Genomic DNA, 14,294 nt, shown 5'->3' on the forward strand with positions numbered 1-14,294 from the left:
GGCCAAAGATCATGGCCACAGACCACCAAGATGTAACTTAAAATTTAAATCATAACATTTCTTCAAGACTTTGTGTACCCCCAGGGGATTGATAACCACTGCTTTAGGGCCTTTCACGTTGTAAAAAGCCGTATGATAACTTGGGCTATTAGCTACATCCAACCAGTTTGAAGAATAGGCTTGATTTGGCTGTAAATAGAGAAGAATCACATCCATAAAGTATATCCTATTCGTAAAAACTACTTTGTTCCTTCCCCCCTTGTGCAATTCTGGGGCCACTTATACATAATTCTTGGGCTGCTTCCTTTATATCCAAACACGGGTCATATCCAGATATTCTGGACTTTCAGAACATGTTCTTAAAATCTGTGTGAGTGTGTGGGGGGTTTCCCCCTTTTTTCTTTTCCATTTCCCCTTTTCAAAACTTCATTATTGTATTTTTTTCCTGTTAGCTTCATTGATTGATCTGAGATATTCTTGGATGAGGAAACATTCACTGAAAGGCCATTTTGACTGGATTCACATACAGTAATACATTAAACTAAAGTGCAGTTGGCTAATTTGTGTCTCAGTGTGTTGTGAATTGAAGCAAGAGAGTTAATTCAATAGAGCTTGGTTTTGTTAATATGTGCAATCAAAGTCTTTGAGAAGTCAATACATGTTGGCAACGTCTTGGGAGGTATTTATTTACAATGAGCTTTGGTGCAAGAAGTTGGGAGATAACATTTCTTGCTGATCTAGAACTGGGCTTTAGATCTTGGTTGTTGAAACCAGATAAAGAGATTTGCTGCTGCTTTTATATAGTACATTATAGTACTGTACTGTTCAGCAGTCATCTCCTGGGAGATTATGAAAGTTTTCTACAAAAAGTGAGTGAGTTGGGGGGAAACGTTTAAACTTTTGTTTTTAGGAAGAAAGTAGAAAGTCTGCTGGAAAATGTAACAATTATTTATGTAATCCTAAGCAGTTCTTTGACTTGGGTCCAATCGTTATTATCATGCAAGTTATGAAAGCTTTTTAGGGGGAAAGTATAAATACTAGAAGTAAATATATAAATAAACAGAGGTAGGAGAGCAGTTTTGCATCCAGTTAAAATTCTATCTACGGTAATCTGACATCTTGTTTCTAAAGTATGTCAGCCAAATACCATTTGGAAAATTTGCAAGGAGGACAAATAAGAACTCTTTTGCACTAATGTTCATCAGCCTTTATCCCGAGAACCCTGTTGTACTTCGTACTGGAGAAAATGTATAGCCATCACGATTAGTAGCTATTAATAACTTAGTCTCTATGAATAAGCCTAATAATCTTTTAAAGCTGTTCAGCTTTGGCTTTATCACTTGGAATAGTAAATTCCGTGGCTTAAGCATATAAAGGAGTGCTTTCTTTTATTTATCCTGATTTCAAAAGATTTTTATGGATGTTTTGTTCATCTGCTTTCTTCAGAATTTTAATGCTGCTTGTTGCTTCTCCATAACCATATTTAGTTTTTGTTAATAGCTAGTAGTGGAATCTAGTTGTGTAGTATTTTGAAATTTGGAATGTCATGGATGTATAAAGCTCTAAAATTATGGAATAGATGTGGGTTTTGTGAAAGAAACAGAACAGGAATGGAGGTTATGGCAAGTTAACATAAATTTTTGTGTTTGGTATTTTCAGATTTTATCCTCCAAGAGAATTGGCCCAACATTTCTGCCACTTGTTTTATTTTGGGGAATAAAGGCTAAGGAGCAAAATGGGTGCCTAGAGCTTTGCAGATTTTACTCCTTACAATTCCAAGCACCTTTCCCCAAAATTTGGGCCTCAGACCCTTTACTTTCACAGCAGGTTCACCCTCAACAGGATTCACAAAATCTTGGCAAGGTCCTTAAGCCAACAGACATTACAAAGCTTTATATTATGGTATTCCTTTGGGTCTATTGTTTATGCAGTTTATGCTTACTGAGGAGAGAGAGGTGTAAAAATGGCAATTCTTCTCCACTTTATCATTGTTATTTCTAGATAAATTTCTCTTGTAAATAAATCCAGAAAATTGTTTACTGACTAGTACTAGTTTGGAAATGCTGACTATTTACCTGTTGCTAGGCTAGTAAAAGAAAGTGACCTATTATTAGCTGTCTACCTTTTGTTTCCATGCTGGTCATGGAAGAATACACTTCCAGTTTCCCTTAGATAATATGAAACCACATAGGTGTTTGGGTAGGGATATAATCAGCCCACTCACTCTTGTCAGCCTGATTATTTACCCATATGGAATTAATGGGACCCATACATTGCCAGTGAAGCTGTTCATTTCAAGGTAAATGAAATATCTGACCTTTCCAACTGTATTTTCCTTTACCTTGAGAGTCATCAGCCTCTAGTGTAGAGCATATTTTCATTCTATTTTCAGTGTGATGAGAAATTCTTGAGGAAAAAATAAACAATACTGTATATACTCGAGTATAAGCCTAGTTTTTCAGCCCACTTTTTGGGCTAAAAAAAGCCGCCTCGGCTTATACTCGAGTCAGTGAAAAATTTGCCCGAAATGGAGGAGAAAAAGGGGCGGGGCCATGCCGCTGGGTGACACTCGTGAATGGCCCGGCGCCCCTGTGAGTTTCCCCTCCCTCTGTGTCAGTTTGCCGCGCAGCGCGCACCGCACCATCCCCCCTCCTCACGTTCTAATGTAATGCAGGGCTGTCTTACGATTCCCCTTCCTCCCCCTCCTGCCGCTCTGCAACGATGTCCCACCTCCTCCTTGTTATGGCAAGCAGCCACATAGCGATGTCCCACCTCCTCTGGTACAGTGATCCAATGATAGGAATCACTGTGCCGTGTGTCATAGGAGGCGGGACATCGCTCCCGCGGCTGCACGGGACATCATCATCACAGCGGGACATCAGCATCATGAGGTGAGTGAAGTATTTCATTGAATACACCGCTAGTTTACTGTTTTTCTTTGAAATAAATATTCAAAAACATTATTGGTATCTATTTTTATTTTTGAAATTTACTGGTAGCTGCTGCATTTCCCACCCTAGGCTTATACTCGAGTCAATAACTTTTCCAGTTTTTTGTGGTAAAATTAGGTGCCTCGGCTTATATTCGGGTCGGCCTATACTCGAGTATATACGGTAATCATCTAGAAGCAGTCCTCCTCCAAGGATTAGAGTCGCTGAAAATTTATGTTCCAGTCTTATTGTGGCATTGTGCTTCTAAAGAATACCATGGTTGGTATCCAGATCGGTTGACCTTCTTTTGCCTCTTAATGAATTACCTGCAATAGTTTTAAGTGCTAAAGCCAGACCAAAATCCTGGCTCAAATTTCTGCTCTGCTGAATTTAGTTGTTTTGTGTACTGAAATATAAACTCAACTTTTTTCTTTTTGTTTTGATATTTATTTCGCTTTTATTTAAAAAAATGAAGCAATTGGGTTTTTTAAATTAGGCTATAGTATTTGGGAAAAGATTGGAGGTGGTTTCTATCAAGATAATAAGAAACCTGAAGGAGGACTCTAGGAATTGAGGGGACCATACCTTGGTTTACCCCTCTCATTCCAGAAAGCTAGTAAGACTTGATAGGAAATATTTTCATATTGTTCATATTAGTAGACTAATAGTATTGGTTTCTCAATTTTATTCTCATTAGCCTTTATAGAAGATATATTTGGCAAGAACGGGAATTAAAGATGTCTTCTTAACAAGAATAAATTACAAAGCAATTTACTCCATATTCCTAATTTATCCTAATGTCATGACCGTGATATCAGCGAGACGTGCATAAATGGTGATTTGGTATTTCTGCCTGAAAGCAGCACATATTTTTGTCTGATTCTGTATGATGCTTGTTTTATTGATTGATTTTAGTTTTACTTATTAGTATTTCTAGCTGCTCTTCTATCTGCTAAGTATACTGTATATCGAAAAATCAGAGGATTAAAAATCACATAGCAATAGCAATAGCAATAGCAGTAGACTTATATACCGCTTCATAGGCCTTTCAGGCCTCTCTAAGCGGTTTACAGAGAGTCAGCATATTGCCCCCAACAATCTGGGTCCTCATTTTACCCACCTCGGAAGGATGGAAGGCTGAGTCAACCCTGAGCCGGTGAGATTTGAACCGCTGAACTGCTGATCTAGCAGTAGCCTGCAGTGCTGCATTTAACCACTGCGCCACCTTGGCTCTTCTGTTACATAGTGTAACAGTAATAAACAATATACATTTCAGTACAGTAGTACTAATGTACCAATGGTGGGATTCAATTTTTTTTACCACCGGTTCTGTGGGCATGGCATTACTTGGTGGGCGTGGCTTGGTGGGCATGGCAGGGGAAGGTTACTGCAAAATCCCCATTCCCTCTGAATAAGCTGGGACTTGGGAGGCAGAGAATAGATGGGGGTGGGGCCAGACAGAGGTGGTATTTACCGGTTCTCCAAACTATTCAAATTTTCCGTTACCGGTTCTCTATAACTATTCAGAACCTGCTGAATACTAATGATCAAGGGAGATACCAAAATTTAACGTTCCCCAATGCTCTCTCCTAAGGCCATTTTTTACTTCAAAATTGTTATTTGAAAGTTAGGAAGGTAGGTAAAAATAATGTTTCTTTAATCTTTCAATTCTTATTTAGCATTATATACAAATAATGCAGAAATGATCCTGCTACATTCATGTTTCCACATTTGAAAACCATGTGTGTCTGTAATCTGTTACATGTATTTCTATATTTCTGAAAATTATACTGGAATTGCTCCCGTTTTATAGGAATTCCTAACATTTGCAATTAAAGTTAATATCCTTATTACCTCTGAAACATTTTCAATTATGGTCTGCTTCATATGGAATCAATGTGAATAAACTCTTTGCTGATATGTGCAAAAGTAAACCATAAATTCTCTATATAAACCAGAATAAACAGAAGGGATTCAGATAACATTAAACCACAAGCATTATACGCTGTGACATATAAATCGAGTCAGTTTGATTGGTACACTTTATGATAAAATGCAATTATTTTAGTATTATATTAGTTTCTTTCCAGCCTCCATAATTAATTTTTTCTATTATTTTGCCTGTATTACTTTAATGAACAACATAATTCAAGAAAAGGATAATAAAATCGTTTTAACATTATGTATTTTTTCTTTCACAAATAATAGAATACTATTATCATAGTATTAATATACCGTAGGTCTAAATGATTTTGAAACTCTGGAATCTTTAGTATTGCTTCACAGATTCTGCTGTTATTTCATAAATTGTAGCTTTAATCTGGTCATAATGTTCTTCCTGGAGTGGAATGTACTTTTCAAGTCAGTATCTTCTTTCCAAGTCGTTGTTGCTCACTGCTGTGCAATAGATCAAAGCAGCTGGAATCAAATTTCCTATTCAGCAATGTCTACATTTATTAAGGCAATAATTGCTGGTTCAAGTGATGCTACCAATGGTAAATATGAGAACGTATCCCTGAAAATATTATCCCTGTGAATGTCCAGGTTTCTAAAAAGCCAGCATGTAGGACAAAAAGCTGGTTTTCAGAGAGAAATGGTTGCGCTCTGCTTTCTTGTATAATGTTTTAGTAGAATATTCTAGCCAATAAAATCTAAAGCTGGTGGAGTAATGGGTGGAGAACCATAAAACTATTGAATAAATGGATAGAGTAGCCATGTTTCCAGGCAACCAATTCTGTGTAGAAAAAAAATCAAGGTCGTACAAGCTTCTTTATACTGTATCAAGCGAGTCTTCTGATTCATCTAGCTTAAGGTTGCCTTTGTCGAAGAGATTTCCCTATGTTTTTAATAGGAATTTTTCTAATTGTATCTGGAGAAGCTAGAGATTACATCGAAAGTGGATGATCTCCTCCTTTGCTGTGAGTCTTTGCTGTGCTCTCTTTTTTGCCAACTCCAATTAGAGAGGGATCTATACCTGTAGTAAATATTGAAGCATAATACAAAAAGCAGCAAAAGTTGCACTCATAAGGGTGGATACACAGGTTGAATACTGGAATTATTTATGATCTTATACTGAATTTGTACATCCTCCTTCAGATACATCTAACAAATTCAGATTATTTTTGAAAACAGCTAAGTACTTGCTGAGCCTTTTATCATATGGTATACCTAACTTTAAGATAAAGTTCAGTCCAGCTAGTGAATATTTCTCTTAAGTATCCATCAGGGGTGGATTCTGGCAGTCACTACTGCCGGTTCACTCATGGGCACGCCATGTGTGCTTGATGCTCACTGCATGTACATGCACAGTACAATAAAAATTGTTCTACGCATGCGCAGAGCAAAAAACAAGATGGTGGTGCTTATGGAGAACTGATTCAGGGGCGTGAGAGGCTGGGTCGCTGTTGGTTCCAGTGACCAGGCCGCCGAACCACTACCAGTTCGGCCGAACCAGTCCGAACCGGTAGGAACCCACCACTGGTATCCAGGTTGTTTTCTTGGTTTAGACTATTTCCACCATTCTTTGTTTTGGGAATGTTTTTAGACTCCTCAGTTAGTCTACTAAGAGCCATGGTGGCGCAATGGTTGGAGTGCAGTACTGCAGGCTACTTCTGATGACTGGCGGCTGGCTGCAATTTGGCAGTTTGAGTCTCACCGACTCAAGCTTGACTCAGCCTTTCTTCCTTCGAGGTCAGTAACATGAGGGTCCAGATTGTTGGGGGCAATATGCTGATTGTGTAAACCACTTAGAGAGGGCTGTAAAGCACTGTGAAGCGCTATGTAAGTCTGAATGCTATTGCTATCGCTACTAGCCTAGTATAACCTGCCAGTTACCAGGTATGACCCTGTTTAATTGCCTTAGCCCAGATCATTTCAGCCAAGAGCTCTTAGCTGTAGTCTTCTTATCCACAAATTGTTTGATTTCTTTCATATATATATATGTGTGGTGTGTGTGTGTGTGTGTGTGTGTGTGTGTGTGTGTGTGTATATATATATATATATATATATATATATATATATATATATATATATATATATATAATATATATATAATATTTATGCTGATAAATAAATAAAGGGAGACTAGTATAGATCTATTTCAAGCTATTTAGCTCTCATCAGCTAGCCATACCCTATGTTGGGAATCGAACCTGTGCTCTATTGCCTCTCAGGCAGATGTGTTAACCATTGAGCTACAAGGCTCGACTCCTTATCAGCCAGCCAGGGTGAGAGGTATATATTTAAAGTCACAACCCCTGGCATGCCCAAATATGGGAGGAAGGTCACACTTCCACTCTCTGTCTTCGGCTCGTCACAAGAGACCATCCAGACAGAAACCCAATATTTTTTACTGTTGCCTTTTTGTTACATTTGTTATATTTATGCTGATAAATAAATAAAGGGAGACTAGTATAGATCTATTTCAAGCTATTTAGCTCTCATCAGCTAGCCATACCCTATGTTGGGAATCGAACCTGTGCTCTATTGCCTCTCAGGCAGATGTGTTAACCATTGAGCTACAAGGCTCGACTCCTTAATTTCAAAACAACACAACACAAAGAATCCTCCTTTTTACATACTGTAGAAAGTGTATCAGTTGGTTAAAAAAAAACTTCCGTGCATCTCTTCCACAGTCATCAATCATAATTCATATTAACTCAAGTATTTTAACTCAGATATTTATACATATTACCATCATCATACCTCCCTTTTCATTTGACTACAATTGTTTAAATGTCCTTCATCATAAAATATATCAAGATTTAAAACATAACCACATACTGGCATTTCATTTGATATTTCTAAAATCCTCCAATAACACTGAATCCTTATGGCTTAGTCTAGCTAAACATCCATATCTAGTAACAAAAATTTCTAATCCTCCTTACCAAATCACTGTTTACAATTTTCATCCAGTTTCCTTATGCTGTACCCATACATTTTCCTTTGTATCATTATCCCTCCTTTATTTAACTGTATCCTGTATCGTAACATTTCCCCCCCCCCCAATAAAATTTAACTAAATTTAACTTAGTTCTTTTTTATTAGCCTTTATATATAACCAAAAAGATTTCTAATCTTCCTTTCATGGGTACCATTCAAATATTCATATCAAATTATTACTTATCATAACAATACATATGTATATAGTATTATCATTATCAATTATTTATTTGACTATATTGTCACTAAATTTCACTAAGTTTAACTAGTTTTAAATTATGCACTTCCATCTATCAACCTGTATCTTTCCAGTAGCAAAACAGTCTCATGTCTTCTGCCATTTGTGGTATCAGTCCTCTAATCATCTCCTTAATCAAATTTGTATGGACTCCTCTTAGCAACTCATTGCTTATTAAGTCTCTCATGTAATTTCGATGTCCTTCTTCTGTTTCCTTAATCAGCTTATCTTTAATTGTCAGTGGTGTTATCAATGATGTTGCTAATAAAATTTCTCTCTTTAAATCCATACATTCTTTTGTTTTTTCTTCTGTATCTTACCATCTGGGGTAGAGCTCCCCTCCATTTAATTCCTCTTTCAGTGTTCCACTCTTTCCATTTCCAGACACAAACCAATCACCAAAGATATCAGCGGATTTAATTACTTTATGGTCATTTTCCTCTTCTGTTTTTAGGACTCTAACCTCCACTTTTTCCACTTGATAAACATCTCCAACTTCTTCATCATATTTTACTGTTAGGTGCTCTAGGTTTTCCAACTTCTTCTCCATTCTCTCAAATGTATTTGATAATTTCTGAATTTCTAACAATATATTTTGCAGGCTTAAAATTTCTTTCTGCTGTTGAAGTTGTGCCATTATCTCCAGCTGACAAACACTGCTGCTCTGGCTTAGAAGGTTTTTACAATATTAAGCATAAATTCACAATAAGGTCTTATTTTCACTTTTCTCTGGTTAAAGATATACTTCAAAGGAACATCTGTATGCTTTTCTTCTTCTCACTCTCTATAAACAAACAGTGAGACCTTGAAGTGCCAAGCCAGAATAATCAGGAAAGTAAGAGTGTTTTGTTTCTAATACACATACCTCCAGCCTCCGAGCAGCAGCGTTTTTCTTTCCCTCTGTTGTAACAATTTTCTTTGTTTCCTTTTGTATCTTTTTTATATTCCAAGTTAAACAAAAGTCAAATTCTTGAATGAGTTAGAGAAGAAAAGGGAAAAAACACCCACAGTAGTGAAGAAGTAGAATTTTAGTCCATAGGTTACAAAGAATAATAATTAAAAAAAAACAGAAGAAGAAAACTTAATCTATTCATTTTAAAAGGCTTGCATAAATTCCATTCATGAACATAGCATTTAAAAAGCAAGATAACCCACTGTCCAAAACCATTCAAAGCTTAATTCCGCCGCTTATTTCTTCTGTTTTCAAATTTAAATTAACTTTAAGTTTTTTATAGGCAGCCTCTTTTAAAACGGCAAAATTTCCTCACCAGCTGGAAACACTTTCTCTTTCCATATACTTCCGTTTTGGAGCCACCCCAACTTCATCAGCCTAATGGCTGGATTTTTTGTCGCCGGCTTGAAGAACTTCTCTTGGATCCATCAGGGACTTTGCGATGTTCCTGAGATCAGCAAGATGTATTCTTCCTGTTCACTGCGGGACAGTTTAGGTCCTACTGGACCACCCAGTGCCAAAGTATCAGCTGCTGTCTCGGAGCATCGAGACTGCACGTCCATATCGTCGCAATGTTGGCTCCTGTTCCCACAAATTGTTTGATTTCTATTCATGTTGAATCATCTATCTTCTTCAAATATCATTTTCCTTGAAAGATCTAAATGTTGTTCCATATTCAGCTATTAACATGAAAGACTTTTGAGGCTTTGTAAACCCATCAAAATATTGGGCTACATCTATATGAGAACTGAAAGATTAACATTAAACATGAAAGCTAATAAAATGTGTAAATTTGCTCTGTTAAAGAGTTGCACTAGAAAAAATGGAGTCAGTTTTTGTAATGTAATGTAATCACCTGCATTTATGGCAATTGATCCTATAGTGGACCATTTGTGTGTATTCTGCATTCCTATAATTATTCATAGAGCTAACAAAATATGTGATGTTCATTGTGTTCATCATGAGAAAGATGATAAAGGATGGGTTTTGAAAATGTTTTATCGTGTAGTAAATGAGTGCTGATTTATGCCTTGAATCTCTGCATGGAATTTCTAGAGATGATGTTTTCTTTGATGAGGAAAGAGATGTGTTCTGGAATGTGCAAAAATAAGATTGCATTACCTTCACAGCGAACTTTAAAAATAACATGTGCAGATGTGTATTTTGATTAGTAAGAGTCATAGGGGAACAATTAGTGGTAAACTTGCATCATCCTTCTCTGGTTCTATTTCACATTCTTGTTGTCTTGGCAGATAGGATACAAGTATCAGTCAATGGAAAACCTCTTTAATTGTATTTCCACTGCTGCTTGAATTTTTCATGCTGAAGTAACAGGGTTAAGATATGAAGTGGAATAAGGGTGGAATTAATGAAACTCAAGGGACTGTGGACTGTTTTTTGATGGAATTAAAATAATGCTATTTTTTCTGTAATTTTTGTATGTTGCTTTGTGGGATATTCTTAATGACTCAGTCATGAAGTTGAATATTGTGGTATAAGCATCATAACTTTTTGTGCCCCATAAAGAATTCAAGAATGTATTGTCTGAATTAGTTTGTAGGAGCTTCAGCAGAAAAGATTCATTCAGGATATGGCTCAAAATATGTATACTGTGCTGAACTGATTTAAATTTTTGGATTTTAATTAAAGAAAAGTAAACAGTTCTTAGAGAGTCCAGAATTTTGTCTTACAATTGGAAAATAGGAAATAGGCTACTTTCTACATCAATCTTTATATTCAATTTGCAATTTCCAAAAAGTATACTTGTAACTTGATACTAAATATTGGCAGGTAATATCTCCTATTGGGCATTGATACTGGCATTAACTATTCAGCATGAATTTTTAGCCTAATTACTTTTTGTAGTGATTTGCAGTATTCTCTGCAACGGAGAGAACAGAAGTCATTTTAATTCTAACTCAGTTTTTTCTTCTTTTCAGTTGAATGTGTAGTGCATTTCTGTAAATTATTAAGAAGTAAGGGATTCCAAACAGTAAAGCTGAAGGATGCCATCTGAAGTGTGCCTCAGGTATAGTTCACAGTATCTGCCTCAGCCAATTTTCATTTTATCTGTGTTCATGTTACCCAAAGGATGACAGTACCACCCTCTGCAAGCACGGATACCCCATCAAGATTACCCTGTCAACCAAAGGTTTGTTTTTGTAATGTGGTAGTCTCCCTTGAATTTTCATGAGAACTTTTCTCACAGAAAATCTGGATGCAAAAAAAATGTTTGTTCTTTTCATGGGTTTGTCAGCTCGTTACATGTTGTGCATTCCAGCCTAAAATAAGAACTTGTAAATCGGGGGGGAGGGGGGGGGAGAGAGAAAGGAAGAGAATAGTATTGTGGGTCATCCTCATAGAGCAGTCCTCAAAATTATTTTTTTAAAAAACATATAAAAGCTAAAGTACAAAGAATAATAAGATATTTTACTCCTCCAAATTTCATTCAATTACTGTAATACAAATATTTTCCCCAGCTGATTGGACTATTTGTGGTGTTTACATATTGCAAGTGTGATTCTAATTATGCATGGTAAAAAGAAATGGGAACTTTGTATCTGCACTTCTTTAGGTCTAAAAATGTGTCCAAAACTCTAGAACAAACGATTAAGCACAAGAATTGGCTTGGATTTACATGTTTGGGACATTTTAGACATGCAAGGTTAATAATTACCATCTTATTATCTTAAACATTAACATGTTCATTGCATGACATTAACGTAAGTTAGTAGGCAAAAAAGCAACTTTATTTAAAAGCAAATTCTAAAATTAGTTTGAGTTGTGTTTCTTAATTTCTTTGTCTTTCCTTCAGATGTATTGAGACTTTAAAGCCAGAATTCCAGCTGAACTATCACTAACACGTTTTATTTAAAGATGAAACTTTGTGCGCTTTAGCCCATTTTATCAGAGCTGCATTTAATGAAAAGCAGCTTTCTAATGATTTTATTTAAGTTGGCAAGCTATCACCAGATTAATGTTTTGCTTCCACAGACCAAATGGCTCTCCTCCTTCAAAATCCCAGCCTGTATTCCCAAGGGCTACAGTGCCTGGGATTTCTGGGAGATACAGGTATAGACATGTTTATCATCATGAAAGAGTATCACAGTCCTGTAGGAATGGCTGACCCTGAGAAATGCAAATGCAGTTCTAGTATACTATCCCTTATTCTGTAGTTCATTTTTCTTTGTGATTTGTTAAAACTTTTTCTAGTGTGTGTTTATTTTTGTTGCAGCAAAAAGTGTTGACAGGAACGGTAGTGATACATAAATTATCTGAAGGAATCAGTGCTATATTTAGTAAGACATTTCAGTGCTTCAGTACTGCCACTTAGCCTTCTCAAAACTGCATTATATAAGTTGAACATTTCCAGAGTGTTGGAAGAATAGTATGTATTACCATTTCTAGTGGCAATGACCAATTTAATTACTTATATTCAGGAAAATTGGAGGAAATTGCATGCTATTGGTTGACATTGTACATTCTTACACAACATAAGAATTGCAGTTCAGTTAATGTGAGCCTAGGAATGATAATTTATGTATGGCACAACTGTTGTATGTTTAGAATAGCATTATTGGTAAAGAAGGAGGAGATATATTTTTGTCTAATAGACTACAGTAATATTTCTGACAGACCATAATATTGCAGATCTGTTGATTCTGTGCAGAAATAGGAAAAAAATACTGGATTTTTAATTGCCAGAAATAATAATAATACCGATAGCAATAATTGAAGTTGAAGATTATGGCATAAACAGATTGTGATGGTGGTTATTGACACAAAACGTTTTATATGACACTTAGAAAATCTGCGCATTGACAAAATTTCCATCTGTCAATTGCAAAAGGTCACAATATTTGGATCCACGAATACATTACACCAATAAATTATGACATCCTAGGTTCTTGGAAAGAACTTGATGTGTATAAAGGCCCTCACGAGCTAATGAAGTGGCAGCTGTGATTTCACACATTGTGTATATAATAACAATAAAACATCTCCCTACTCCAGGTCCTTGGGAAGGGCTTGACAGGTGGGCAGAAATATCATATCCAATCTAAACATCTGATTGACTGTGTCTCCAGCCATAATATTGAATTTCTGTCCAATTTCCCTTTACAAGGAATTCTCAGGAACTTTTTTCTCTGAAAAAAGATTGTATAGATACATCTTTAGATAGATTATATATGTGGTGATTAAAAAATCAGATAATTTAAAGCACATGGGTATATTCCATAGATTTTATTTTGATTCTCATGGTCCTAATTTTCCCTCTTTCGCAGTATTCAAGATATGCTGACTGGTCAGAGACTTTGCCAATCCAGTTCTCACAATGATGCTGTCCTGGCAGCTCTGAACCAACAAAGAAATGATGGGATACTCTGTGATATAACTCTAATTGCTGAAGAACAGAAATTCCCAGCTCATAAGGCTGTGCTAGCAGCATGCAGTGACTATTTCAGAGTAAGTTAATATGTTTGTATAGTATATGCACAGTATAGTTATATTTTTATGTAATTGTATTCTTCTAGGTTATTATGATAAATGTAAATTCCTTTTCCTTTTAAATTTTGGACACAGTAGTGATAATCAGTGTGAAAAAAATATTTTTCAAGTACTGTTATGCACATACATTTCTGGGAGTGTATATATGTACATATATAGATTCTGTGTGGTGCATCTAGTCCTTGGAAGGGAAGGCTGGCATAAGATTCTCTTCTATATGTAAAATATGTACAGATAGTTCTTGAATTACGAACATTCATCTAACAACCATTCAAAATTATGATGACACTGAAAAAAGAGACCAGTCTTTGTACTTATGACCTTCATGTAGTCCCTGGGTCACATGATCAAAATCAGATGTTTGGCAACCGGCATGCATTTATAACAATTGTAGTGTCCCAATGTCACATTAGTGTCATTTGTGACCTTCTCAGGGCCTTCTGCAAACATGATTTTAATGACTCAATACCATCTTGTTTAATCACTAGTTCCAGTCCCAATTGAGGTTGTAAGTTAAGGACTTTCTGATAGTTAAACTAGATTTTTCTGTGCCATAAATAAAGCAGTTTATGGTGGAAAGTTTATCTTGAAGATCACTTTCAAGTTAACTGTGTAATTGATCACACTAGATGAGTGTAATGATAGGTTTTTTCACTATTTCTGTTATTTTTTAGTTACGTTATTGAGTTTAAAGTTTGCTTTTTTAATGCATCTAAGTTAG

The 14,294-nt window shown here is 36.0% G+C and overlaps 1 protein-coding gene across 1 annotated transcript in view; it reads left to right on the forward strand.

Moving 5' to 3' along the window:
- Nucleotides 1-11,013: 11,013 nt before the first annotated feature.
- KLHL32 (kelch like family member 32) overlaps nucleotides 11,014-14,294 on the forward strand; it is a 54,323-nt gene continuing 51,042 nt past the window's right edge. Inside the window, 2 exon segments of the mRNA XM_032214874.1 lie at nucleotides 11,014-11,093; nucleotides 13,351-13,531. Of these exon segments, the coding sequence (XP_032070765.1) occupies nucleotides 11,071-11,093; nucleotides 13,351-13,531 (204 nt within the window). The 5' untranslated portion in view covers nucleotides 11,014-11,070.

The sequence above is a fragment of the Thamnophis elegans genome, chromosome 4 (assembly GCF_009769535.1).
Source record: "Thamnophis elegans isolate rThaEle1 chromosome 4, rThaEle1.pri, whole genome shotgun sequence".
NCBI classification, from domain to species: Eukaryota; Metazoa; Chordata; class Lepidosauria; order Squamata; family Colubridae; genus Thamnophis; species Thamnophis elegans.